The 27,768-nt window shown below is 37.0% G+C and overlaps 1 protein-coding gene across 2 annotated transcripts in view; it reads left to right on the top strand.

Moving 5' to 3' along the window:
- Positions 1-20,420, top strand: part of TBCK (TBC1 domain containing kinase) — a 91,964-nt gene extending 71,544 nt beyond the window's left edge. For both annotated transcript variants that reach the window (XM_027884735.1, XM_027884734.1), the window contains 3 exons: positions 4,188-4,363; positions 9,317-9,476; positions 20,206-20,420. In XM_027884735.1, the coding sequence (XP_027740536.1) occupies positions 4,188-4,363; positions 9,317-9,476; positions 20,206-20,316 (447 nt within the window). In that variant the 3' untranslated portion in view covers positions 20,317-20,420. The remainder of the gene's footprint in view (positions 1-4,187; positions 4,364-9,316; positions 9,477-20,205) is intronic.
- The last annotated feature ends 7,348 nt before the right edge of the window (positions 20,421-27,768 follow it).

Below are 27,768 nucleotides of genomic sequence, written 5' to 3'. Positions count from 1 at the left end.
AGGAGCTATGATTGGATCAGCCTCATGTCCTGGAGTGCTTTAATCTTTCTGAACCTTGACTTCTAAATTGAGAATAGTTAAGCAGCTTTAATTCATAATATTAAAAAAGAAATTAAATTCTTAATGCGTATTTCTTCCTATTAAGAACAGTAAATACATATGGCTTAGCAATTCCCAGACCTATTTGAAAATTAATGGGGTGAGAAGAGTAAGTACTTTGAAACTAAAGAATTTAGTGTATTGTCAGGGAAATTTCTGGGAGACTAGTAGACCCCAGACTTCAGCTTAAGTACTCCTTAAGTACTCTTTTTCCTATTACCATCTTGCTGATTAAGGCATCTTCCTCAATGAACAGTTTCTTATGGTTGAATAGTCTAAAGCATGATTTGTGCTCTAAGTTTGAATATACTAAAATAAGTTTCTCTTCTTTGCAGGAAAACAGACAAAGCAACTTATGTACCAAACTCAGTACCTTGGTGTTATTAGCACCAAGTTTTAAGCAACTATGAGCAGTTCTCAATTTCAGAGTTGTTGTCAGTATACAATTTCTTACAAGATCTCCAAACCCATGAACATGTTGACAAGACTGTAGGAGTGCACTACATAAGTGTGTGATGGGTCTTTTAACTGCTCTCTGGCACTGTCCTTAAAGGAGAGCATTTGCCTTTTTCTTTTAAAAAGGGGGGGATTTTTAGAAATTATGTACCATGTCTGCCTTGGAAAAGAGTACAGAGATCAGAGCAGGAAGATAATTGAAGGGAAGAAAGAAGTATCTTAGATACATGATGAGCTTTTTAGCTTTTTTTTTTTTTTTTTAGCTTTTCCCAGTTGTTATCCAAAAGGGTTTGTGGAGTTTTTTTGCCTTATTTGCCCTGTTTGTACTCCCCATAGATTTGGGTTGTGGGATAATCCTTACCCTCCTTTCATTACTTAAAAAATTGCAGATGATAAATTCAGTGAGATATTGCAAGCAGCTGTCCTGAGATATGACTACCTACAACTTAATTTAGCTGGAATCAAAATCTCAGTTGGATACTGTTCACGATTTGTTGGATATTTGTAAACAATTACTAAGAGTCTATCAGTGCCATAAACGTTCTCTGAGTGCAACTAACCTAACTCAAAGGATTTGGTTTAAAGTGGGTCCTCTCCCTTCCTTCACCTACTTTTCCTTCTGATTCTTCACGGCTGGAAAGCAATGCCTACAATGACATAATAAAGCCTAAAAGGAATTGAAGCCCAGCAGTTAGGCCAAATGTGAAGCCTCCTGTCTAAAACGTCAGCCCGTATCTTGTGCATCTCCTCTTACTTGGCCAGGCCTAGGCAAAGAGAGTAGTCACTGGGGTGGCAGACAATAGCTGGAACACTGTTGTGGAGAGCAGTGGGGAAGATGTTAAAGATTCAGAAGAATCTGCAAGATTTAGGTGCTCAGCAGCTGTGATGGCCTCAAGAGCTGTCTGAACTCAACTCCAGTGCCAAACTGTAGCAGGATGGTGGTATTAAGAGAAGGTGTGAGGACTGGGTAGAAGGATTGACAGCTTCACGCTAGCTGTGTTTAGCGTGTCCTGACAGTTCATTAGAAAATTCCTGTGAGAAAATGTCTGACATGAAATATCGTTGTTACCAGATAGAGCAGGCAAAGTCAATGTTTTAAATGTAATTAGGAAAGATTATCTTATAAGTGTGCACATATTTCACTTCGCATTTTTAAGGAAATAAATTAGTCTGATAAAACAGTTGTTAGGGAAAGAATTGATTCAGCAATTTTATTTCCAGCAAGTCTGTTGAGGAGCTTCAGCTTTGTTCAAAGTCTGATAGAGATGTTGGGTCACTAAATATGCCATTTATGCAAATCTAGGTCAAAGCGAAGAGGGTTGTAAGGATTCACAGTTGAATGTGTTATTTTCAACCCAATTAAAGGGAAAAAAATGCTTGTCCTGCTTATTAAAATCTGTTAGCAGGGCAGATAGTGTGTACCTATAGAGTACTTTTCATGGCTTTATACTTTTAGATGAGGAGAACAAGTTTTTATATTGGCTTAGGTGAATTTTGGCTGGTTTGCTTTTTGCTGTAGACTTCATGCTTTCATCTTAAAGTTTCATTCTTTCCTGAGGCATTCATCCCATCTACTCAATTAGACAAAAATTGTGTAAATAAAAGTAGGAAATGGTTGTGTAATTAGACACCATCACAATGTGAATGTTTCTCCTGAAGACCTAATTAAGGTCATCTCAGCCACCTTCACTGGCATAGACCACATTTATAATGCCTGACTTTGCTACCTGAGTGTTCATTTTTACCTGTAATCATGTGACCCTGCTTTAAGGCTTGAACTTTTTGCAGCAGCCTTGCTTCCCTTCCCTCCTTGGTGTTGCTCCACAGTCACTCTCCTGAGGGAGAAGCTGTTGCCTGGGGAGAGTGTAGTGATGTCTGCCAGTTTTAGTCATCAGGTAAATTAAGCTATCTCAGCCAAGTGTGTATTTATGTAATCAGTGTATTCTGCATTGCTCCCTTTTCTGGGTCTTGCAAATGTGTCTGTGTGAATCCCCTAGGTATGGACTGCTGGATTTGTTTGGCAAGTCTGAAATTTGTGAGAAGAGTTTGACCCTTTTTTCTTCCTTCTCCCCTTTGATTCATGTCCTTGGACTCCTCTTGGGAAAATGCATCTATTCAGCTGGGAGGTGACTTTAGCCAGCAGTTGGGAGTTGGGTGTGCCATCTGTTACACTGTTATTTTTATGGAAACAGGTCTCCCTTAAGAATTGGCTATTATGTTGAAACAAATAATACATTATCCAGAAATCCGTGTGTTTTCCTCATTATAAAGCATCTTGACCTCTTTTATTCTGAACTTGGGAGGAAATTATGTGTTGACATTAGCAATTTGTAAGTTGTTTTGAATACTGTCATGTACAGTGGAAAAGGCAGTTTGATGAGCTGATATATTCCCTGAAGTATAATTACTGGGTTGTTGGGTTTTTGTTTTTTTGGTGGTTTGTTGTTTGGGTTTTTTTTTTTTTTTTTTGTAACTTTGACTACTTTTTGATAACCTTCTTTGCAGAAAAAGTATTTCTTAACTGCTGGACTGTCTGGGAAGTCTTTTCTAAGACGTAACTCAGAAAAATGTGTATGTCTCTCTGTTCTGTTTAGCATATTCTCTAAATTTGGAATAGTCCTCAGGTTAAATTACTAACTAGTATGTTTAGAAACCAAAATAAAAACTAGAGCTAACAACAGTCAATTCAACTAATACTAATTAGTAGGGCCTCCATTTTCTTCAGTGTTACTCCTGTTCTCTTGAATTTTTTTTCACAGGCTAAAAGGAAACAGTGTCTTGTATTGGTGTGATCACTGCAATCTAAAACAAGATGACAGAAATGGAATATTTTCAAAAGCAGAAAATTTGCTACTATGATACTCTTTAAGAATATACAGTGTAGAAATACTAGCATTTAGGAATATTTCTGAGTTAATTCACAGTGGAGGTTCTCTTATGAAAAATAATTTCGGGTATTATCATACTAGTGGCTTGAGTACTACCAAGTGTGTGTATTGTATCATCTGTCCCATCCCCCAAAATATATTTTTTATGTAAATAAAACTTATATATATAAATTTCTCTGTCCCCCAAAACTAAGGACACATTTTTTAGATTATAAAATAGGACTATTTCTTATATTTCTGGTGTCCTGATTTGTGCCTAGTCTTTGAGCTGGGGTAATAAGTGATGTTTAGATAGCTCTGTGTCTTACAGAGACATCCCTGCAGTTTGTGTGCCAAGTTGCCAATTGCTACCCATGTTTTCTGCTCCAAGCATGAGACCTTTCAACTTCTCTTTTCAGAGAGTGTTTTCTAGCCAATTTACTTACTTTCTGATGCTGAGAAATGTTCTTGTGGGTGTTGTGACAGTGAATAATTCATTAATAAATCACAAACTGAAATAATTTGCACAAATTGTCAAACTGCTTTTTAACAACTTTAACAGAAAATAGGACTATAGTTGTCAGATAAGCATTTGGCACTGCTCTGGATCTTTTCTGTATGGATAGTCTGACTAGTTCAGAGTTATAAGGAAAATGTGTGTTTCTGTCAAACTAGGTTATTGCACTTTGAAGTTATCAAATAAGTTTCAAATAATACTATGTCTCTAATTCTTTGACCTCTAATATATATTTTCTTCTTCTGAAGTCTAGGGATTCCATCAAGTTGGATGACCTGAAGGCAGAGGTGTCACCACGAATTTCAGCAGAAGATCTGATTGATTTGTGTGAGCTGACAGGACCTAGTCATTCCAAAACACCTGTAAAGAAAACAAAGCCTAGCAAGCCAAAGCTGCTGGTGGTGGACATTCGTAACAGCGAAGAGTATCCTTCAAATCTGAGTACCAGTCTTGACAAATCATGCTTGCATCAATTTCTTCCCCACTGTCTGCAGACAGCAAGATGTTAGAATGGTAAATAACAGAAAGGGATGTGGTATAGGTAGAGTGGAAGAACTGAAGGCAGGGGGATTTGGAGGGCGTCCTGGTTTGCAGAGAAGAGGAGAAATGTATTTTTGCCTTCCCATTTTAAACTGTGAGTTTAGTAAAATCACTTTGTACCAGTAGCATGAGTGCTTTAATGCTACATTTTTCTTCATAACAGGTGTTGTCAACAGACTTTCCCCGTTTAATATGAACAATATTTTGGAAGGGTGTGAGGCTTTCTAGTTAACTGGAAGGGAGATAAAGAAAAGTTGATAGATCATGTGCTTTGTCAATCCCTCAGTGGAAAATTGATTCCTATTGAGTGTCTTCATGCTACTGTTAGGTAGTGCAGCCATACAGCTGCCCTAACTTATATTCTACAGTCGCTGATAATCAGAAAAACCTTAAAGGTATCTTGGAGCCATATTTTTATCAGGGTCACTACCTTGTCTACCCCTTACTCATTTGTCCCTTTTCAAATACATAGCTCTTTGCATGTGGAATGTTTGGGTTTTGGTGTTTTTTTTATTGTTTTGGGGGGGTTATTTTAAGTATTGTAGTTACAGGGCTGGGTTTGTTTGTATTTTGGAAGGGGCAGTGCTTAAAGATGTGCTTTTCCAGATGCACACATTTTGGTCAACATCCATCTAAAAGTGGGAACAATGACAAGTTATTATTAGAGGTAACTTTTAACATTATACAGAGTGTTTGGGAATATACTTGTTATTGGTTTGTATAATGTCTTTTAAGCATTGTTAATTTCATAATAACAAAAGTGATGTAGATGGGGATTTTTTTTTTGCAGTCTACTCTTAGCTTGCTGTGTCACAAGTTATATTTCTTAATGGGCAAACAATACTCAAAAGAAAAATAACCAAAGATTCAGAGTTATTTAGCTTGGAGAAAAGGAGGCTCAAGTGGGGACCTTATTGCTCTCTACAGCTACCTGAAAGGAGGTTGTAGTGAGCTGGGGGGTTGTCTCTTCTCCCAGGTAATAAATAACAGGACAGGAGAAAATGGCCTCAAATTGCACCAGGAAGGTTTCGTTTGGACATTACAAAAAATTTCTTCACAGAAGGGGTGGTTAAGCACTGGAACCAGGGCATTACCATCTCTGAACTGTTCAAAAAAGTCTGGATGTGGCACTTGGGCACATGGTTTAATGGTGAACACGATGGTGCTGGGTTGACAGTTGGACTTGGTGATCTTAGAGGTCTTTTCTAACCTTAACTCTTCTATGATTCTATGAGTTTTAGTCCCCCTTGCACTTTGAGAAAAGAAGATCATTCCTTTTGACAGTGTCTGGCTTATTCCTAAAGGTCTCCAATGACAGAGATTCAACAGGCTCCCAACATCTTTGCCAAGAGAAAAGATCTTCTGGTGCCTAACAAACGCTACTAGCATATTGTGTGTGTATTAGAAGACTCATTTCTAGACAATGAAGTGAATGATGGATCAATGCCAGTATTGGGGCTAAAATATGTAGTAAAAAAATTTAAATAATGTTTAAACCTAATTTTTTCATCTCATTTGTTAAAATGCCACTTTAAAAATAATTGTATTTGCAGAAAAGCGCTACCACTAACATTTTTTTCTATTAAGTATTTGCCAATATTTATGACAAGGTATAGTGAAAATAGAAAAGTAAATATACTTTTTACTGTGTAGAGTTAAGTTTATTTTTATTTACATAGTAAATAGAATTTTGTAACATTCTAAATTAAAACTGTTATTTTCAAGAAATTATACTTTCATTGTATGACAGACTTGCACCTGTAATGTGATGTTCTGTGCAGATAAAACAGAATGATTGAAGGAATATAAAAAAGTAATTTTTCTTTTGCTTACATGTATTATTTTCAGAGATCAATTAGGTATTATAATTAAGTAGAGATTCGTATGTCTGAGTAGTTTGACCCTTTATTTTCTGGACTCTGATGTTTTCTTTACTGCTGGATCTACATTGTTGAAAATGTGGTCCTCTTTTTTTCAGAGAACAGTAAAAACACAGGATATTTTCTGAAAGGTATTCTCTCTTCATGAAGAAATTACTTTTTAGACTCCAGTTTAAAAGAGAAGTCTTTGGAAGTAAAAACTATGAAAGGTTATTGTTACGGCTTAGAAAGTTTTGATGCTACAGAGTTAAATTCTGTTTCTATTTCTACATTCAACATCGTGTTATTAATTATTTAAGCTACTTCTAGAAATCACCAAGGAGAAAGTAGAGGGAAGTGAAGTAATATTAAATACCTGTACTACAATCATTGCACTGAAAGGTTATTATCTGTGGATAATAATGGATTTATTTATAATAATGGATTTATTTATAAATCATTATTTATCATAAATAATCATTTATAATCATATATAATGATATATAAATCATTGTAATCATTGTGCAATTGGGGTGAAAGGCAAGGTGTTTACTGAAATATTTCTATAGTTTTTCTAATATCTTGATAATAGACTCCACTCTACTGTTGTACTAAACCTATTCTACTTTAGCAGAGTGGATTCCAAATTTCAATTATTTCAAAATCATTTGGGTTCTGTGAATTAAGTGTTTTTATAAGGCTGTCTTTCATGTTATGAAATCTTAGATTTTTCTATTTCTATTTCTTGAGGAGCCACCCTGTAGAGTGGAAGTCTCCATTAGCTTAAATAGTGCACTGTAATCACTGCTGCTGCTGTTTTGGTCTGGTTGAAGTTTATGGTAGTCTAAAATAAATGTCCTTTAAATAACAGGTGGACTGAAATCCTAATACCCATCTGGTATTAGGAGGTGAGAAATGTCATTATTAGGAAGGCAGCCTGGTAGGTAGTAAAATTACCCTTGAGTTAATCGGTTTGTATGTCAGCTGCAGAAGAAAATATATGGTATGTAGAAAGCTATTAAACTGTCAGCAGTTATGAATATTTGCGGGAAACCATAGGAATACTGTGTTCAGTGTCCTGTTCATTCTCACAGTAAGGAAAAACAGTCTTTATGTTTGTCACAAAATTTCAACAAACAGGATCAGGCAGTCTGTATGTAACTGTGGCATGTGTTTTAAAATGTAATGGACCACTGTGAGATGATTCAAAAATATGATAATTTCTTAAGTTTGTTTTTAGGTTTTTTCATCATCTCTGCCTGTCATGCTAAACCTCACTCTCACTTTGTTCTCTGAGTGATTTGAAAAAAGCATGAGAGGACTTCCAAGAAGTATCAACCATGCTTCGTATTTCATAATGAGATGCTCTTGAAAGCCAAGGGAGTTTTTTGTAATGAATCTCATGTTGCAAGGCCAAGAGCTACTAGCCCTCTTTCCCAAGAAACAGCTTTGTAATGGAACACTTTATAATGAGAAGGTTTTATACACAAGGCAGTGTTTCGGCTGGTCAGCAATTCATCTAAGGCTTATTTCATTTAGCAGGTTAGCAGATATGTTGGCAGCCATACATTCATGTTTTGAAAGTTATACCTCCATACTTATGGTCTCTTAGTCTGTAGCACAAAATCTTGACCTTTTTATTAACTGTCCTTAGTAATTACAACTTCTTTAAAATTTTAGGTGAAGGTTCTCTGAGCAGTTAAGTATACTCAGTGGTGTAAGTGTAAGCAATTAAATTTGACCAAAGCCATTTTCTGTCTAAATGATGATCATTTCAGAACCTGGTCAGTAGCAGGGAGAGTTATGTGGTTGTAAATGGGGTTGGCACAGGTGAGGGAAGGAGGGATATAATTTTCCCTTTCAAAATAGAAATAAACTGACTATGTAAATGAATGATATGTGATCATCTTTTGTTCTTTCAAACTTTTTTGTATAGCCATAACAATGACAATCATAAAACTGAAACTGTTACATGAATCACAAGAAATTAATACTAATAATCAGCTAAATCAATTAAATCGTGCCACCATTTAAGGCAACTTCTTTATTTAATAGAGTTCTCAGCTTTAATTATAAATTTAACTAGTTCTTTGCAAGTACAGTAATAGAGTGACTAATCTAGATATTTGACATTGTATTTTTGCAAAACTTTGCTTTTTTTTCATCTCTTCAAAGCTGTTCTTGTTTATAGATGGGAAAGGGAGTGTTCCAGGCATTCTAGGAAACTAATTGAGAGTTTTGTCACGATCATAGTGCATTCTCAATTTCATAAAAAGCTAGGTAGTAGCAATCGAAATTAATTTTTATATAAGAGACTTTCACATTCAATATTTGCTTATAAAATTTCATTGAATGTTTATCCTCTCAAAGTGAAGGACAGTTAACTATGTCTCAGAGTTGTTTGCTTTTCAATACCCATTACACACTTGCTGTTAGTCGAACTGCAGATAATATACATGGTGCTCATTGTCTGGGAATCTGAGGGCATGTACATTAGAATTTCAATTTGGATCAAAATTGTAGAGGCCTTGGGAGGGTTGACAGGAGTTTTGAGGACATTTCTCAATAATCCCTGTTTAACTTTGATACTTACTGTAAGTACTTCATTCCTTTTGTATAAAATTCCTCTAGAAGAGGTGCTCCCTCTGTTTATTGGTATTTGGCTCTTATTATCAAACTAGAGCTGATTAGAAGTAAAATTCCACAAAATCACATATACTGTGGATATTGGTTCTTTAGCACCAGTTGTTTCATTTAGCAGATCATTTTCTGTAGTGCTGTGCTGTGCCATACGTAGTGTCAGAAGTTTTTTTCCTCCATATGAGTAAAGAGCAAATAAGGTTTGTCAAAATATACCATCACAAAAGACCAGCACTGTCGTATCGTGACAGCCGGGATGAAGAGCAGCTTCATCCTACAGCTGTGCACGTACCACAGATTTCTCTGCCTTTCAGATTTCCTTAACTGATCCTTCTCAGTTTTAACCGTGGCCATATTTCTGGAAGCATCAATGTCCCATTTGCATCAGCATTTACTGCAGAAGGGGATCTCGTCCAGTGCCCAGCAACTGCAACGCTCCAGAGCTTTAAAGGAAGAGTCGTGGTGATTGTAGGAAATGCAGTGAAGAACACAGCTGCCGTAAGTATATTGCTATAACGTGTATTTTTGTACTTAGAAATACATTAATGGCATGAATAGACAATAGTAAATAAATGCTGGAAAATTTAGATTAGTAATTCTGTATGATGACAGGATTTGGGGTGATGTTTTTCTTGTTCATTTCTGCTTCTAGACAGCCATTTCAAGTGGTCAGCATCTGAGAAGATTCATGTTTTGAAATATAATTATTTATTATTACCCACTTCAGCTTAAAAATCTTTATTTTTGTCATGTTAGGGAAGTGACATCAGCACTTCTAATGCCCATCAGTAAGACCTGATTTTCAAAATTGACTTGCATTTACTTTCTGTAGTGTTAGGAAGCACGTACAAGGTAAGTTGGATGGGGACAGGTGCTTTATGAAGTGCAAAGGAAATAAGATATAATTCATGCTGCTACTAGTAAGAAACAATGTATTGCTGAGTTTTTTAGAATCATTTGTTCATGCAGTTATGCTCAGTGAAGAGGAGAAGAGTTCTTGCTGGTAACTTTTGTGTGCTATTTTTATTGTCAGTGCCTTTAGAATATTCAGACTTGCCTATTATTTTCTATAATTAAATATTTGATGGTGTTGAGAACCACCAGAATAAGAAGTATGTAAGTATTTCTTTTTAAGACACTCTTTTAAGTAGGGTATACCTTTAGTTCAGCGGTTTCTTAAGCCTATTTTCTCAAAGGACATGACCTGTAACCCTGATAAGGCAAGAAGGGCTGTGGATCATTAAAAGATCTTCATGTGAGGAAAAGCAGAAGCATCAGCACGACACATGGCGGTGTTTTTTATTCATATAGGGAGTTGTAGAGTGAGAAATCCCTTTCATTAACCTGCATTTTATCATTTAGAAAATTAACTTGTGATATGTATCAGGTTTTTTAAATAGTGGCAGAGATGGCATAAAAGACAGCATGCCTAACAGTTTCAGTTAGCGAGTATCTAGGTTTGTGCGTGAGATCTGTGTAAGTTTGTGATAAATATTTCAACATGAAATCAGTTAACTTGAATAATAACAATACCTCACTAAATGCTGAATGCATAAATCCCTCCCTCAAAGGGACAAATGCAGAATGCATAAAATGCTAAGAGCAAAATGGAGATTATTTAAATGATACTTTACATGTTTGATCGTGGATTATGCAGCTGCTTTGAACAATTACATTTTAAACCACCAAAGATCTTAGTTTATTTCAGTAAGAGCCTATCCATCCACTAACCTCCCAAGGAACAGGAACAGGAAAAAGGAAGTGCTTTGGTGTTCACTAAAGAGTGCCTTTATGAGATGTATTCCACATACTACCAATTCATTTTCTGCAAGTTCTGGAGGAACTAAAACAGATAGAAGAAACTACCTGCAACAAATTTCCAAGTACAGAAAGGACACAGACCTTACACTGCAGGCTGTCAGTTCCACCAAATCCATGAAGATACCATTTTCTTCTATGCATGACACTTCTGATGCAAACTTAGGTATTTTTTTAATGTTTCATTAAATGAAAATCAAATGTTTCCTGTGCAGCTAAAGAAAACTTGCTTAGTAAGTGCAAGTACTTCAGTCATGTGAGAGGTGCTGTCTTATCCTCTAAACCCAAATTTTCTGTAACTGAGACAATATTGACCCAGAATTGTCAACATTATAGCTTTTCATAAAGGAGAAATGCTGCTTTGTCTCTCGATTTGCTTTTAGAGTTCTTGAAAGCCTAGCTAAAGAGCATAGAACTTTAAATAGCAACAAAATACTGGATTGACCAGTTTGACCACAAATTAATTGAATACTTAAGCTTAAATACTGGTGGAGACTCACCACCTCTGTCACACTCTCAAAGTACATGTAAAACCAGCCTCAATTTTACTGTGTTGGTAAAACTTAGAACTTCTTTTTTTCGTGGATAATTTTAAACACCAGTTTCAGTTTTACTCTTCATGGTTGCGTAGAACTCTCTGCCACTATTCATGACAAAACTATGTAACTTGAGGCTTGACAAGACAATAGTCATTACTTTTTAAATTTTACTAAGTATTCCAGTCATAGGAAAAATTTTAAAAGTGAATGTATGGAAGCAAAACCAACTTTTGTCCATGTTATAAGATGCTCAACTTAAAATGTACTTTTTCCAAACAGCGTTATGTATTTCCAGATGAAATGCAATGAGCCGCAAATTGTATCCTGAATTGTAAAGGGGAATTTTTCAGAAGTGTTCACTGATACACACACCACTAAAAATATGGAGATTGGCACTCTCATGTGTTTGGTTTAAATTTATGTAGGACTGAGAGGTGGAGGTAAGAGTGAAAAAAACACCTTTTTTTTTTTTTTAATAGGGCTGTTTGTAATTAGAAGGTTGAATGTTTCAATTGTGCTTCATATTAGTTGCCTACTTGGCATCACTTAAAATTAATTTAAAAAGCAAACTTGAGTATACTGAGCAGACCTGTAGAAAAAGCCTCTTCACACTTCATTACTGTTTCTGTCTTTTGTATTTGATTTGGAGCCAGATGATAAAACATTTAAATTGGAATGCAAATGCTGTCTAGAATTTGAGAGGTGAGAGGGAAAACTGAAAACTTCACCACAGCACTGCTTAACAGGAGGCAAATGAAGCCAGCACTGTCACATACTGGCTCTGGCTCTGACAGTTCTGGTTCTAGTTGAACACTTCCTTAGGAGGGAATTAAAACAGGGTAATCCTGCATATTAAGCCATTTGATTTACTAACACTAAAAGTTGAATTAATAGATTGGCTGATGTACAAGAGCCTTACTGAATGTGCCATTAGCAGCATAAAGGTACTGTAAAAGCGATATCATATGGTGGTGCTTGGTTTGCACTTCTCTGAGAATATTCCATCCTTTAGTCTGGTTCTTACTTTGTGCCAGTCTTTCTTCTCCTAGGAATTTCTGGGCACTTGTTAATATAGCAGATTTTTTTTTTGTTTCTGAGAACAGCAGGAAACCTCCACATAAGAGGCATTATGCTGGAGTTCATCCACCAGATTCTATCTTGATATTTAACTTTTAAATATGTTAAGTGGCAGCATCTCTTCGGTGAATTAAATTCCCATTTCCCACATCCATATATGGATAAGTACGTTGTAAATTCCATTATGGGCAAGGGATCCTTACAGTTGGGAAAGTAAGAGTTAAATAGGCAATGAGTGCTGAACTGTAGCTTCTATTTTTGATGTAGGACAAATAACATCATCTGGTTTTTTTCACTTTCAGAGATACAGCAAGTAAAAAAGTGGATTATAGTTATGCATATGTAGGACAGGGATTGGTTTGGGTCTTTCTTTGGAAGGGTCACATTACTTCATCTTCCCTCCTTTAGGCAACTTTGAGGTGCTAAGCCATTATCTGTTTCCATTTCAAACTTTTATCTGTATAACTGCAATTATTAATTATTATAAATTATAATAATTATTAATTATAATAAAATCCTATTAGAATAGGAGGAATACCTTACTGATACTTAATCATTCTCTAGCAACTCAGTTTTGACAGTGACACACTTCTACTTGTGTAATGTGGTTGTTTCATGTGTTTCCCCTGTATGTGTAATATTTGTGTATTATTGTCAGTTAAATGCTATAACAGAATAAAATATACAGGACACTTTAATCTGCCTAGTAATCTGCCTAAAACTCATTTATTTTTTGCCTTGGAAAAAGGATAGATAAGCTGTAAGTCAAAGCTTAAAAAACATGTCTTTATAGCTGGGAAATAAATTTTAAATCGTAACTTCTAATTGCTACATTGATTGTTTTTTATCTAGATAAGTTATGCTGCTATAAATATATTGTCTAGACAATTTCTACAAATTACTGAAACAAAGTAGTCATTCCTATTGCTCAAATTATCTCCAAAGCAAAGACAAGAAGTCCTGAGTTTCCATGAGATCTTTCTGACCCTTTTCAAGGCCAGAGGGAAAGTGTCAAGTTTCTTTTTGTACGACATACTCCTGGCCTGAAAAAATAATATTTTTTTCTATATGAAAGTAACCTTTTCTCTCAGCACACTATCAAAAGTGCATTTATTATATGAAGACTGAGACACATATGTTAAAGTGTCTGGTTACCACTAAATTTGTGTGATTTTGTTGTCATCTTCCTCAGAGCTTTTAAAAAGCCCTTGCCAGAGAAGCAAGTTCTTGCATGCTGAAGCTGTTTCTTGTTATATGCCTATCTTAAAACTACAAATGGATGCCTATGAAACTTCATAGGGTGATCTGAAGATTAGGTGTTGCATAGAATACTAAAGGATGGGTGCATTTGTGCTTCTGAAGACAGACATATTTAGTTGAAAGGGCCTGATGAAACTTCTAAAGTGAAAGTAAATAGAAATTAGGCCATAAACTTCTTGAGATCTTTCCGCCATGCATCTTTTAGATTCTGCATTTCCTTGTAAATAGTCTCCGAAGAAAAGTGATTGAACAATTGGAATGAAAACTGAAGATACTTTGTCTTCGCAGGGATGGAGGGGCTCCTTATGATTACCAGAATGGCTCTTTTTTTGTGTTTGTTTTCTTAAGGCCCCATTCTCCCATCTGCATTTACACTCACAGGTTTCTGGAATCATCAGGTGCCTCTTTGTTGCCTTTAAAGAGGAAGAGGTAAAGCTTGTATTTTGAAAAGTTTGAATAGATTCACTGGTCAGCAACTATCCTGCTGGTTGTAACCCTACCCAATACATGGTTAAGTCTTCATTATTTTATTCTGTAAATTTAGCCCTTCTTATTATTGTAACATGCATAATGTATGCATGCTTTCCTTCTTCGATAGAAAGCAGGCCAGCTGCTGTTGCCAGTACATGCTCTTCACGCAGCCCAAGAAAGACACTTGGGCTGCCAGCCAAGAGTTGTGTTATGCTGTTGTACTTCTGCCCCTAACTGTGGCTTTGGTTAGTTTGCACTGGATGCCTCAGGTACAACAACAATGACCTAAATATTCCACTTTTCCGGATAGGTATGGGAGAGGAAAGGGGGAAAATGAAAGATGGAGGTTCAGGAGCAGAACTTGAGTATTTCTTTTTCTCCTCTGAAGTAGGTGACAAGGAAAGCAGGCTGATTCTAAAACTCAAAATAAGTTCTCTTTTTTTTTATTTTTTACTGAGACCAATGGTAACAGTCATTGGAAATTTTAGTTCTTTATTTGATGTAGGTGCTGTTTGGCCTGTGTACCTTCCTACATAGCGGTTTGCATGCTTCTGAGACCAGGAGTCATGGAATCCTCTGTTTTACCTATCAAAATATGTCTGAGAGATGCTGGCAGGCAGGATCTCAGCTCTTCTCAGTCATCTGGGAAATCTCTAAGGATGGGAAAGATGGGAGAGTGGTGAACCTGAATCTTGGAGTGGTACCATCAGGCTCCAGAGTTCTTCCAGACATCTGTCTTGGCTGTGGTTATGCTGTCTTTTTGAAGTGCACTTCTGGAAGATACTCTTGTCCTTGCTTGAGCTTGCATGGATTACATTGTAGACATATCACTCAGGATCTACTGCATTATAACATAGAATTATCAATTTCTGGGGCTGTTTGCTAGCTCTTTAAACAGTGGTTTATATTTCCTGGTATTCTAATTCAAGGAATCTTAAATAGTGATAACTGAAAGAGAGATGGCAATGACATACAGATGTGTTATAGGCCTAGACTTGTGTGAGGATATGCCAACCAGAATGCTATTGGTGAATCTGGCAATTCCAGTATCCACACTGCTTATCTGGAGCAATGTTGCTCTGCTCTTTTCTAAACTATATCTGAATCAGCTTTTGAAAAGGACAGACTTGACTGACTGCTTCAGGAGGGATTGCATCCATTTCATGTGAGGTTCAAAGGCTTTTGTGCTAGAGCTTAAGGAGAAGCTGGACAAATTTTGCATTTCGGGTAATGTTAGAAAAAAGTATTGCAGATCACAAAGAAATGTTTTTCAAGTATTTCTTGGAACAGCTTTCAGGATCTAGGGCAATCTTTAGACTTGGAGGAGGAGGCTGAATCTTTCAGAAAGACTCATGCTTTCTCTTTTATATTCCAGCCAGCTGTTACACATCTTTTCAAAATTACATATTTCTGTTCACTAACAACTTTTTTTTTCCTGTTGATTCAAAAATAAAATAGTTTGCTTTCTGCATTTTTACTGTACAATCCATTCAGCTGTGTTGTGTGCACTGCATATATGTTGGTCAGTATAAATTAGCTGTGTTACAAAATCTCTACAATTGAGTTGTAATTTTCAAGTGTTTACTTACAGCTGGGTACTTTTTAATGTTTTCTATCATTACTACGTGGAAAACTTAAAGTGCAGGTGTCTAAAATTTATTACTTGTTTAGTCTTACTTTCATTCTCAGTAAAACTTTATCTGAAACCAGCTATTAAATATCTGTTTGTGTAGGCTTATTTTCAAATCTTTGCGTATAAGTCCTCTGAGTTACTGCTGTGTTTTTGTACTGGTGGAATGGAACGTGTTCCCCTTTGGCCAGTCTGCATGTAGAGCATTTTCCCTTGATCTTGTTAGAGCAGTAGGTTCTATGCTCCTTTTCCACCCCCCATCCCCACCACTATAGTATGTGTTTGCACCAAGTTGTCCTTTTCTGTGGGTTTTTTACTTCAACTTTATGGTTGTACTGTAACTAGTAACTAGGCACTGTTTTGTTGATATGGGAAGCTTTAGGTTCCTCTCTTTCCCATAGTAATAAAGTGTCAGTTCATTTATCTGGAGCCCTTTAATACCAGAAGATGCTGAGTAAAAATAATCTTGTGTGCTGGGTCTGCTTTGTGGCATGTGGAGAGTGCTGTTTAAAAAGCTCTAGACTGATCACTTTGCCTGTGCTGTTCTTTTAGAGGGGTGAAGGTGAACTCTTGACTGAAATCATAAAGCAAATAGACTGCAGTCCCAGAGATGTTTGTGTAGTGCGAGTTTACAAGTGAAAAACTATAAATAACCATGTGGCAATGGATGAATACTTCAAAATTTGGTTGATATTTCTCCTCTAACTTCTCAAGTATCTCTTTTTCTCCTGACTCTTTCAGAGGATGCTATTAATATTTATACCCTGGTAACATTAGTCACAGCAGTCTTTTTTGGTATTCTGGTGCAGTATGTTACTCTTCCTTCCCTCCCAGCGTGCCCTTTAATTACAGCCTGTCACGGGAATGTCTGTGAACGTGAATAATGTGTACATAGCAACCCTCCTGGCTAGCCTGAAGGGTGCTGGGAATGGGGCTGCTCAAGCTGTTGTGTTATTAGACTCTCTGCTGTAGACAGTGTAAAAATGTGACATGCCTGGCATAATACATTCAGCACACTTGAAAGCTGTTATTTTACTGCTTGGAACAGGGCAGAAGAAACATTTTGATAAATGTGCCAGTGTGCAGATTATTAAGGTTCTTGATGGTACTTAAAGGAGCAGTCCTGTTACACTGTTTGTATTGAGAGCAACACCAATGCAGGGTAAAATATTTAGTATTTGCCCGAATTTTGATTTAATTTGGTGTAATCTCATCTGGTTTTGAAAGCCTGACCTCTTGTATCTGCATGAAGAGTCTTAACTGACTGCTTTCAAATTCAGATTATAATTTTCTGACTCAGTCAGAAAACCCCCAAGAAGGGGGTTTTATGAGGAATTGATTGATGCATTACTTTATAGAGAAACAGTGTTTCCATAGTCTTCAGCAAAGACATCGGAGTGCCCCTGGTGGTGCAGTGGTTAAGCCACGGCGCTGTCAACGCCAAGACCCGGGTTCGATTCCCGGTCGGGGCCGCTCCCCGGGCAGATGGAGCTTGTTAGCCCTGTAAGGCAATCCATCTACGTCCTGAGGACCTCACTGCCACCGTCCAAGCGTGCTTGGCCCCGGCAGATGAACCTCAGGATTAAAGGGTGGGCTCAGTTCCGGGCACACTGTGTCTCACCTAAAAAATCCAATGCGCAGGCTGGAAGGTGGAAAGACCTTCCCCGGTTCTTCATTCGCGAAGACTGGCCATTACCAAAGACATCACATAGTAGTCATTAAACAAGTTGCTCACATATTCATCCTTTAATATATAGATTTTCCTGTGAAAGTGGCAAGAGGAAATTCAGTTTAAACTCTAGATGCCCCCAGTGAAAACTTGGTAACTGAGTTTGGGAAGTGCGTTTTGAGGAAAGGGCACCTGAGGCAGAAAGAAAAAAACCTGAAGTCTTCTAGCATCCCTTTAATCCTCTTCCTCAGATAGGCATAACTCCATTTCTCCATGGCATAGTGTTGTCTAAATGAAAACAGAAGCATTACAGAGCAGTGTGATCCATTGGTGGTATGGGGAAGTTGATGTATCCCAAAAGTTACATCAGCACAAACATTTGATAAATTTAAGAAAGTGTAATCGTCTTATAAATGACAGCTTATTTCTATTTGTAGGAATATATTTCTTTGTAATGGAAATTTAATGGTGCATCAGTTTTTCGTTTCAGTAAATCTCTCTTTAAAATGTAGGTGGTTTACGGGTCACTAAGGATGGCGAAACCCATTTGCTTATCTCTTCACCGTGTTATCTTCTGTCTTAACAGCAACTCTGTAAATTAGGTTGTTTAGCAGACTGCAAATTACATATCCGGGTGCCTCTTAGTAAACTTGACACTTTATGACTGAGTTCATAAAGGAAAGAGAGCCCACACATGCAGTCCAAGATGGTAGTTTCTGCTGTGGAAACTGTGGCATTCATTCAGAAGAGCACTTTGGGCTCTTTTTGACACGTGAAATTTTGTTCTTTTTGGATCACTGATTTTAATTTTTTTTTTTCAAATGTTTAGGAAAGAGGGGGTTTTTATCTTTCTATATTCCTTGGATTCAAGATACTGATGTTTGACATAAATTAAGGTCAAATTGGGGAGGTAATATATGCAGCTATTTCAAATAGTCCTTCATCTCATATGCCTCCATCGGTGCACACGCCAGAAATAACAATTCCATGTGTTTTGAAAATACTAGCTTCATACAGTATATTTTGGCATGGAAGGATACTAGGTGGTGTTGGAACATTTCAGAAACATGGGGAACAAGTTCCTGTACTTGTTTGTGGCAGACGGGCTTCTCTGTCTGGGAGAGGGAGGCACAAACGTACTGAGGAACAGAACTATAAAAAGTCAATGCTTTAATAAGGAAGACTTCTTCTAAGACTACATTGAATGGTAGTTATATTATAGATAGGGCATCCAAACATTTGGAGCAGAGTTTACAGTTTATTATCAGCGGTTTATGATTATCAGTAGTCAGAGTGGAACCTCTCTGTTGACACATGGAACATTGTACTCAGGAAATAACACGCTGCTTCCTGTCAGCCGGAATGCTTGTTGCCATTTTTCATTTCTGCCAGCTATTGGTGTCCAAGACAGAGCACTATCCATTAGTCACAGGTGGAGAGCACTGTGAGGTGACAGATATGTACACATGAAGTAAAGATGTCTGATAGTATTTCACTGGGAATATAAACTATTTTTGTAGTTCATGGTATGCGCAGCTGAACGCTATTTTTGACAAAGAGAGTTATCTGTGTTTTACTGTACACCACATCTTTGGGCTGTGATTACAGCAAGAGGTATTTGCACTCTGCAAGTGATATCTCTGTTGTATATTACACCACCTTTGCAGCCAAGAACCTCTCTAAAAGTATGGCATTTACTTTGCTCATGAAAACTGGCATCCACATACGGTTTAACTTTACTACTACTTAACTTTGATTGTTTGATTGTGGGGATTTTTTTCATTTGTATCTTTGAATCCAGTACTGAATGACACAAGCTAATGGGGAAAGAGATGATTGATTGATTGATTGGTTGATCCTTTTGGTCTTACTTAGGCAAGTACCTGAAACAAACTTAATAGCCAAAATGTCTGCTGTGACCTCTTACTCTGACCCAATAAGTCCTCAGCAGTTACAGTTGTTTTCTCCCTGGTTAAATGCATCCTAAACTTGGAGAAAGGAATGCAGTAGCTAGACACAGAAGTGGACAGAAGTAAGTTCATTGCATATATAAAATACCCTCAATGTGAAGCAAAAGTTCTGGCTAGGAGAGGTTAAAACTTTGTTACTATGAACTCTTAATTTTTAAAGAGATTATTTCAGGACTTGTACTGGATCAAGTAGTCATGTAGTATATCATGTTCTGCCTCAATATATGTTACACTGTAACAGGTAATTAGGAGAAATGTAAACAAAAAAAGAAATCCCATATACTACATTTAATTGGGGTGCCTACAGGTGTTCTTGAGTTGGTAATTCAGTTGTTCATGAAAGTTAGTTATTCAGACATCCCACTTGCAAATAGGTTCTGAAATAGCATCACAAATTATTTTAAAGAGTCAAAAATTCTTGTACACTTGGGAACCTACAGAAAACAGATGAGAGTTTAGTTTAACACAGGGAAAAATGTTAGTTCATGCTTTGAGAGAGGTTCCAGTGATTGCTCTAAGGTTAAACAGTCCTGTTAGAGTGAAGTAAAATCCTGCCTAAGTCGAGATAAAAGAAGTTCAATGTTAATAGTGTGACACTTTTGTGACCACTAAATTCATCCCAGCTGTTTCAACAGACAGGCCTGGGCTCCTGTGCTGGATTAGCTGGAGCAAAGAAAGGGCTTCTAGGGTCTAATAATTTTTTTTTACATTTTTTACTATGCCTCACTTAACACAAAGTTATTTCAATTTAAGGACTATAATGTGTGGTGTGCTAATGATATATTTGTTTCAGTTTGCAGCTCATCTAGTGAAAAACAAGTACCCAAGGGTCTGCATCCTAGACGGAGGAATCAACAAGATCAAGCCAACTGGTCTCCTCACTGTTCCTTCTCCACAGATATAAGTGACAGTAAACATTCAGGACAGTCTGTCGGAATGGGACAGTCTTACCGTACAAGATGGATATCCTGAACCTAAAGGGCATTGTAGCATCTTCACTATACAAGCTATCCTCTCTCAAGCTAAACTCTCTCAACACTGATGTAGTGCATGAGTGGTTGAGCAAGTCTGAACACAGAAAGAGTAACCCATCTGGCATTTGGAATCCTGTATTTCTGCAGAACAATATCAACTGGCACTTGATGGCTCTAAGCACTTAGGTTATTTGAAAAAGTATTTTACTGTGAGTATTAAAAGTAACAAGCTGAAACTGTACCCTCTGTGTATCCTGTGAAAAAATGTGTTCTGTGATATTTTAAAGGAGTAATTTCTGTATCTTGTGACCTGCTATATTTTTGAGAAAGCATTTTTTCATCTTAATTGGAAATAAATATGTGTCCCATATTGAAAGTCACTGTGTAAGAGCTGCTGCTGCGTCAATCCAAAATGTATCAGGAGGTGGAAAAGTTCTACTCCTCTGTGTAGAATTTAACAATCTATTTCCATAAACGTATCACATGCAACAATTTCTGAAAAAAATTATGCTTACCAGAAAGGTGGGCTTTCAACAATACTGTGTCCTAGGACTATCAATCATTTATTCTGCAAATAATAAAGAGCATGTTTTCATTTTAGAAGCTCAAACCTTAGAAGTTACATTTCAATTTTAGTTTTCTTATGAAACCACAAATGTTCTTGTATGAATTGGAAGTACAAAATTCTCTTTGATATCCTCTACTCTTTGAGCTAGTGGTGTCAGTTTTGTTGTTGTTTTTTGGGGTTTTTTTTAAGTCCTTAAACATGAACTTTAAAACTGACAGATTGAGGGAACAAACCTGTTTCTAAACTAAACTGGATGCAAGTGCTGTAGATGAGTGCAGGCAGGCTTCCACGAAGGGCATAAGGTGACTGTGTAATAAAGATGTGGGAATTACTTTGCAGTGAAAAGCGAAAAGTATTTAAAGCACTGACAGAAACAGGAATTGGCATCTCTCTGTTGCTGAGAAGCTAAAAATAAATCTGATTCATACAAGTACCACCTTTCAGGAGGTATGAAAAAAAACACAAAACATCACCCTAATCTCCCCCTCAAAATTCCAGGTTAGGTTTGCTAGCTTGTCAGGTCCATCATTACAAATAATGGGGGAGGTGAAAGAAAGCCTAGGAAAAGAAAAGAATCTGTCTTCACGAATGCCACTTGAAAATAGTACCTTTAATCCAGGAAACCAGTTACGATAATGTAAGAGTGACAGTATAGCACTGAAATTAAATGGGAATTTGGAAGTATTTGTTTTAGAAGACAAGAAAGTCTTTTTATATGTTTAAAGCTTAGAAAACACTGGTGCAATATGAGGTTTGATTATCACTGAAGTGTGGGAATTAAAACATATTTTGTAAAATTACCAAAATAACACCAAAGATCTGCTCACCTGGTTACAATCACATATTAGCTTGCATTGTGAATTTGATGTCGAGCTCTTTGATTAGAGCATCATCTGAGATGTGACAGTTTCCACGATACAAGCTCACTGCAGGGTAACAAGGATTTGCTCTAGGATATACAATTATTTTATGCCTTCTTTTTGAGGATTTTATATCCTGAATAGTTTTTAATTTGCCAAACATAACACTGCAACAGCTAACTTTGTTTCCCTTTTCTTCTGTCACAAGAGATTTCCAGCACTGAGAGTTCTGAGAAAAGTGGTCAGTGAGAAGGCTGTGAGCAGTCTCTATAGATCACAGGCAACATGACTGCTTATTCTACTGAGTTTTTTTAGTGGTGGTGGTTGTGGGTTTGGGGCTTTGTTGCTTTGGGAGGGGTTTTTTGAACTGAAACCATGGACAATGAGACTTTGTAGAAGGTGCAGAAAGAGGAAGTCTTCATTCTCACCTGTGCGATGACCGGAAGATTTTGTCCTGAACCCTCAGAAGCTGGTCAGTAGCACTATGTGCTGTCTACAGGGAGGTTTCCTCTTGCTACAGTTAATGATTTTGAAAACCCTATTGGAAGAGTATGATGGGTGGAAAGAATATGGGGGAGAAGGATACCTTTTAGCTTGCTTGAACTGAGCTGGGGTTTAAAAAACACCCTTGTGTCTAGAAAAAAACCTGGGGAACGTGCTGAGATATATATATGAGAGAGAAATTTGGGCCTTCTTTTGTCCCAGGATTAGCATAATAGAGTAATGGTTTCAAGAATTCTTTTACTTTTAAAATCCAAGATGCCTGGCAGAGTGACCAAGTCGGGGATCAAAACTGAGATGTAGGGACAGATCATCAGGTTCTTGTGTTAGCAGAGGTTTTCCAAAACAATCCCTGGTGAGGCCCATGGTGCTCAGCTGACATTGAAAATTACTTCAGAATGGAGTGGAGCATGGAGGTTAATAACAAGCTTCCTGTTACTGTAGAATCATCCACTGTGGTTGGAGTTTTGGCTGACTGCATGGGGAATGAGAAAGATCTTGTGATACTTGGTGTCAGAGAGGTTCGCTATGGGAGGGTGTACACTGGACCCTGCAAAACCACATATTAACTATATTTGAGAGTGAAATCATTGACAGATAGGACATTGTTGTAAATGCCTAACAGCAGCCAGAAAGCCACACAGGTTATTGTGATTGTAGGGAAGGAAATGAACAAAACAACTATGCCATCAGAGAATTAACCCATATGATACATTTTGAACACAGCACAAATGCTTTATAATACCAAAAAAAAAAAGGTACGGAGGATTAGAAAGGACTCGAAACAGAGTCAGAAGACCATGATGCTGTTAGCTGTGTTGACTGAAACTCTTCAGCTTGGAAAAAGAGGCAACCAAAATAGAACGTTGTACCTTTTGCCAAATGTACGTCCTTAAAGTGTGGAATTTGTCACCAGAGGAGGCCAGTAATTAAAGGCATACTCATAAAGAAGGATCTGTATCTCCGATTGTTAACCACAATGTTAAGAAGCAGTATTCAGTGCAGGACTTCTCTGATGTGCTGATTAGCAGAGGCTGGGAAGATACAGCAGAGAAAGATTTCACCTCCTTCCTTGCACTCCCTTTTGAAGCATTGGCCCTGGTGAGTAGCTCTTGGGCTGTACCCAGTACAGTGGTTCAGGTAATACCATATTTAATCCCAGCTGGATATTTCCTTCTTTACACAGGTACTCAGAAAAGGACTGTAAGCACAAAGAATAGGATGCCTTTGAGAAAACGATTTGATGTGAGCCGATTTGGTAAGAAGGGCAGGAAACACAGTGTGTCTCCTACAGGTATTTTCATGCTTAGAGAAGCCAAGTTATTTTTTCAGTAAAAATACCTAATATTTAGGGATTCAACAAATCCCTTCCAATAAATACAACTGGTTTTATTTTCTATTTAAATGTTGAATATCTGTAGATTTCAGTCTTCGCTTTCAATTTGGCTAAGATTCATAGCCTATGTATTCCATTTGCTTAAGGATATGTTTTTGACAGAAGACTTAAAAGCTGCCATTAAGTAAAGATTTACATTATAAAGTAATGTTTGCCTGTATTTTCCAGGAGACATTGTGAAAGAGGATGTGTGTAAAAGCAGAAAACATCAAGAACTGCTGAAAAATACTGGACTTTTTTTCCCATATAAATAGAGCTACCTGGAAGGTTCTGTAACAGCTGGTTATGACTTCCAGTTGCTGATACACCTGCACTTAGGACTTTAGTCAGCGTTCTTTATACTGTGCTAATAAATAGGCCTATTATGACTATTTGTTTTAAATTCAGTTAATTAGGATAAGTGCTCAGGCACAAAATCAGCTTCTGATCTCCTGTTCCATAGACAAGGAAAATTCTTTCATTTTGTGGTAATTCCTCATTTAATATTTTTATTCAGTTTTTGCAGCATTTGCCCATTTTAAGAGCATAAAATGTATTTGTTCTGTTACCGCACCAATTTTGGCACAATTCTGGTGGGGCAAGCAGTTGTCAGGTTTTGTAAAGCTCTTGAAAGGTTTCTCAAAGCCACATTTTCCAAACATGTACATTTCTAGCAGCACAGTCTGTCCATATGTACCAGTGTCATTCTCTGTTTTAGGCTGCACCTGGATACCATAAAGATCTAGGAGGAGAACAAAAACAATATAAATGTTCCATGTTGATGTCTTCTGCTGTTAGCAGAAAAATATCCTAACTAAATATTTCCCGCTGTTAGGCCTGGAAAATGGAGCCTCTCCTAGTCTGTTTTTTCCTACCATTTTAAAAACTTCCTGAACCTCTCCCAGCCTATAGCTTCCAGCCAGGACAGCAATATTCCCAGAGGGAACCCAGATAGGCTTCTAGGGAGAACAGACCAAATGAGTTCAACCTTCTTTTGGCTGTCTCAGACCTCCTGATTATTGAAGACTATGAAACAATTGCAGCTGACACTGACTCCTTTTTTTGATAAGATACAGTCCTTTGAGGGTTTTGCTGCAGTTTGAGTTTAAGTTTCTTGGGTTTGTTTTTGGTTTTACAAGTGGATATTTGTCCTGTTTGGTCCACTTTCTCTTTGAGCAAAGACTAAGGCTATTTGTTCTTATCCTAGGAACCTCCCTCCTGGGCCCATCTTTCACAGTGTTCAGACTGAGTTACTGGGAGGTCTGGGAATTGTGTGGGACTGAGTACTGAGCCTTTTAATCTCCCATTTCCAGTTATCTTTTCTTTGGTGATGAGTCAGACTGGCCTTTCCCATTGTTATGTTAGAAACTTAATTACTGCCCTCAGTCTTATCTTGCTATTTTTAGTTCCTTCTCTTGGGCCCAACTTGTGAAGATTGACTGAAAGAATTATTATTCTTCCCAAAAGAGTGTTTCTTTCCAGGACAAGTAATGTAACTTGATCTGTGCTGACTGAGCTAACATCAGATTTGTATATTTGACTAGCAAAATTGCAGATTTTCCTTTTTCTTTGAATCCCAAGCTATAATGCTAGTATTGTCAATCTTTTGCATTTTCAGCCTTAGTAAAAAGCTGATGCCAGAAACTGCGGACTGTTTTGGAAATAGTGTTTCATTTGCCTCTCAAGTAACCGTGAGACTTAAAATTTGCTGTTGGTGTACTGCCTTTTAAATAGTAGCAGCAGACTACCTGTTGGATAACAGTCTGTGTTTCTATGACAGCAGTGTCTGTATTCCTTTAATTTAGGTTGAAAAATTCTTCTTGTACTACCATAAGTATGAACAGAATTCAGTATTGTAGTATGGCTGTTTTATTATATCAACATTTAGTTAACCAATGGTATATAGAGTTTAAAGAAACTTTAAAAACATAGAATCAGTAGGGTGTTATTACCACTGAAGCAATATGTAAGTTTGTTGGGTTTTTTTAAGGCCTTTTCCCAAAGTGTGTTTAACCATAATGTCAATTCATGCTCAGATGAATTTCTGGTAGTGGTCTTGCACATAAAGGTAGAGAGACCCCAGTGCACGTACTCTTGTAATTCACATATTTTACTTCCCTGCTGATAGGTCCCTATGTGCTTTAGGAGCACAGACACCAAGTCTCCAGACACAGTAGTTTGTGTAAAAGAGCAGATACAGTATAGCAGTGTGGTAACTCATATGGGAACAGCCTAGGGAAACAGATCACTGGTTTATTTAATTTCCTAACTAAAGCAGTATTACATTTGTCTACTATTTGTCTATCTAGAATTATCTTCATTTTAGAGAGAAATAGCATCTGGTGGTATCAGCTCTTGCCAGCTGGGCTGGACAAAGGAATAAAACTGAGACTCTACAGAACAGGTACTTGGAATAATTATGGGGTTGTTAGAAATCCAGTGATTATGGCAGTAACTTGAGTTATCAGACCATTATTCCCTTCCTTGCTACAAACTTTTGATATGCACTGTATAATCTGTGTGACTCAGTTCTCCTCACTAAGACAAGGCTAATAACACTTCCTGATTTTACTCAGTGTAGAAAAAAGAGGTATAGTGAATACTCTGACCACAGTACTTTGTGTGAATATGAAGAAAATGCACACAGCAAAGACCAAATGCATTTTCCCTAGAAATAAGGTGTTTCCTTGGGAAGCCAAAGATAGATGACACGAGTTCTCCATCACTAATTTTGTAAACAATCCTTTTACTAATAAATACTATTAATGAACAAATTTCAGTATTGTCACAAACAATTCGCAACACCTGTCAAGAATACAGTGATAACGATGAGGAATCCCTCATTACCAAGCTTGTTATAAATTTTGATTAGCTACATCCAGCAGTCATGTTAATAGTGTATAATAAACGCTTGGGTGCAGTTAGGCTATAAAAAAATATGACATATTATCAATGACTGAAATGCTTTGATTTTTCTTTAACATTAATGAAGATTGGTGCTTTCTGTAAAATTAACCAAATACCAACCTTTAAAACCCAAGAATACCAGGAATAAAATCATAGCCTCCCTTATAAAGCAGAGGTCAGAGCATAATAGGGAAGTGGTTTTATTTTTGATTATCAGTTCTTTTTGGTCATTTAGCAATTCAAGTGAGTTGGTGTTGTGTGCACAGAGTAAGTGTAGATTGGTTTGTACTGTGCTTTTCTGTCCTGCTATGGCTTCTTAAGGCATATAAACTCTGCCTGCCTCAGCAGTTGTAAAATGCCAAATGCTTTTTGCTAACTGTTTTCTCACAGGTTCCCAAAGGGGAAATACAGGCACTGAGGCCTGCATGAAGGTACAGCAGGGGGATCTAATCTCACTCATGTGTTTATATGGTACACTAAAATACCAAAAGCTAGAAAGTCTCAAGCTTTTTGGATCTCTTCCTGTCCCATGCACCTTTTCTCCACTTCAGATTGCCATTAAAAAGGACTTGATAAGGAACAAATAATTTTCATTAACTGGGATAAATATATCCTAGAATTTTGAAATTAAATGTCATAGAATCAATTGTGTGATATTTAGCTTTTACTAGTAGTCATAATTTTAAATTAGCATATGATACCTGCTGTTACTCAGTTTTTCATAGTTTTAGACTGTCAGTGTTGTTATATAAATTGAATAGATTCATCCTCTGGGTATTCCTGACATGTTCTAACAGCTGTTGAAAAACAGGTTTTTAGCCTTAAACTTTTCTCATGAGGCTTTCTCACAGCAAGCTGACACAAAACAAGTCAGAGTTTTACTTTGGTTTTTTTTTTAAATCATATCAATAAAAAGAACTTTATCTTGTTTGTGAGCTTAGTGTGTAGTTCTGGCATGAGTGAGGACAAGAGTAGAACAATCTGTCTTCTGGTGTGTAATTATAATTACTACTTTAGAAGTATTAAACAAACCTAGAGTTTCAGAAACATACTTTTAGTGAGCACACAATATTCAGCATCCACAAAAGGGTTGACTTTCTTGCCATTACATCAATTAATTTGATTTGACTCTCTTCAGTTCCTTCCCTAAATACATTTTTTCTAAAATCCT

The sequence above is a fragment of the Empidonax traillii genome, unplaced genomic scaffold, assembly GCF_003031625.1.
Source record: "Empidonax traillii isolate 1590-97213 ecotype Southwest subspecies unplaced genomic scaffold, ASM303162v1 scaffold154:size1206225, whole genome shotgun sequence".
Taxonomy (NCBI): Eukaryota; Metazoa; Chordata; class Aves; order Passeriformes; family Tyrannidae; genus Empidonax; species Empidonax traillii.
Note: the sequence above shows the minus strand (reverse complement) of the source record. Positions and strands in the feature narration are given on the sequence as shown.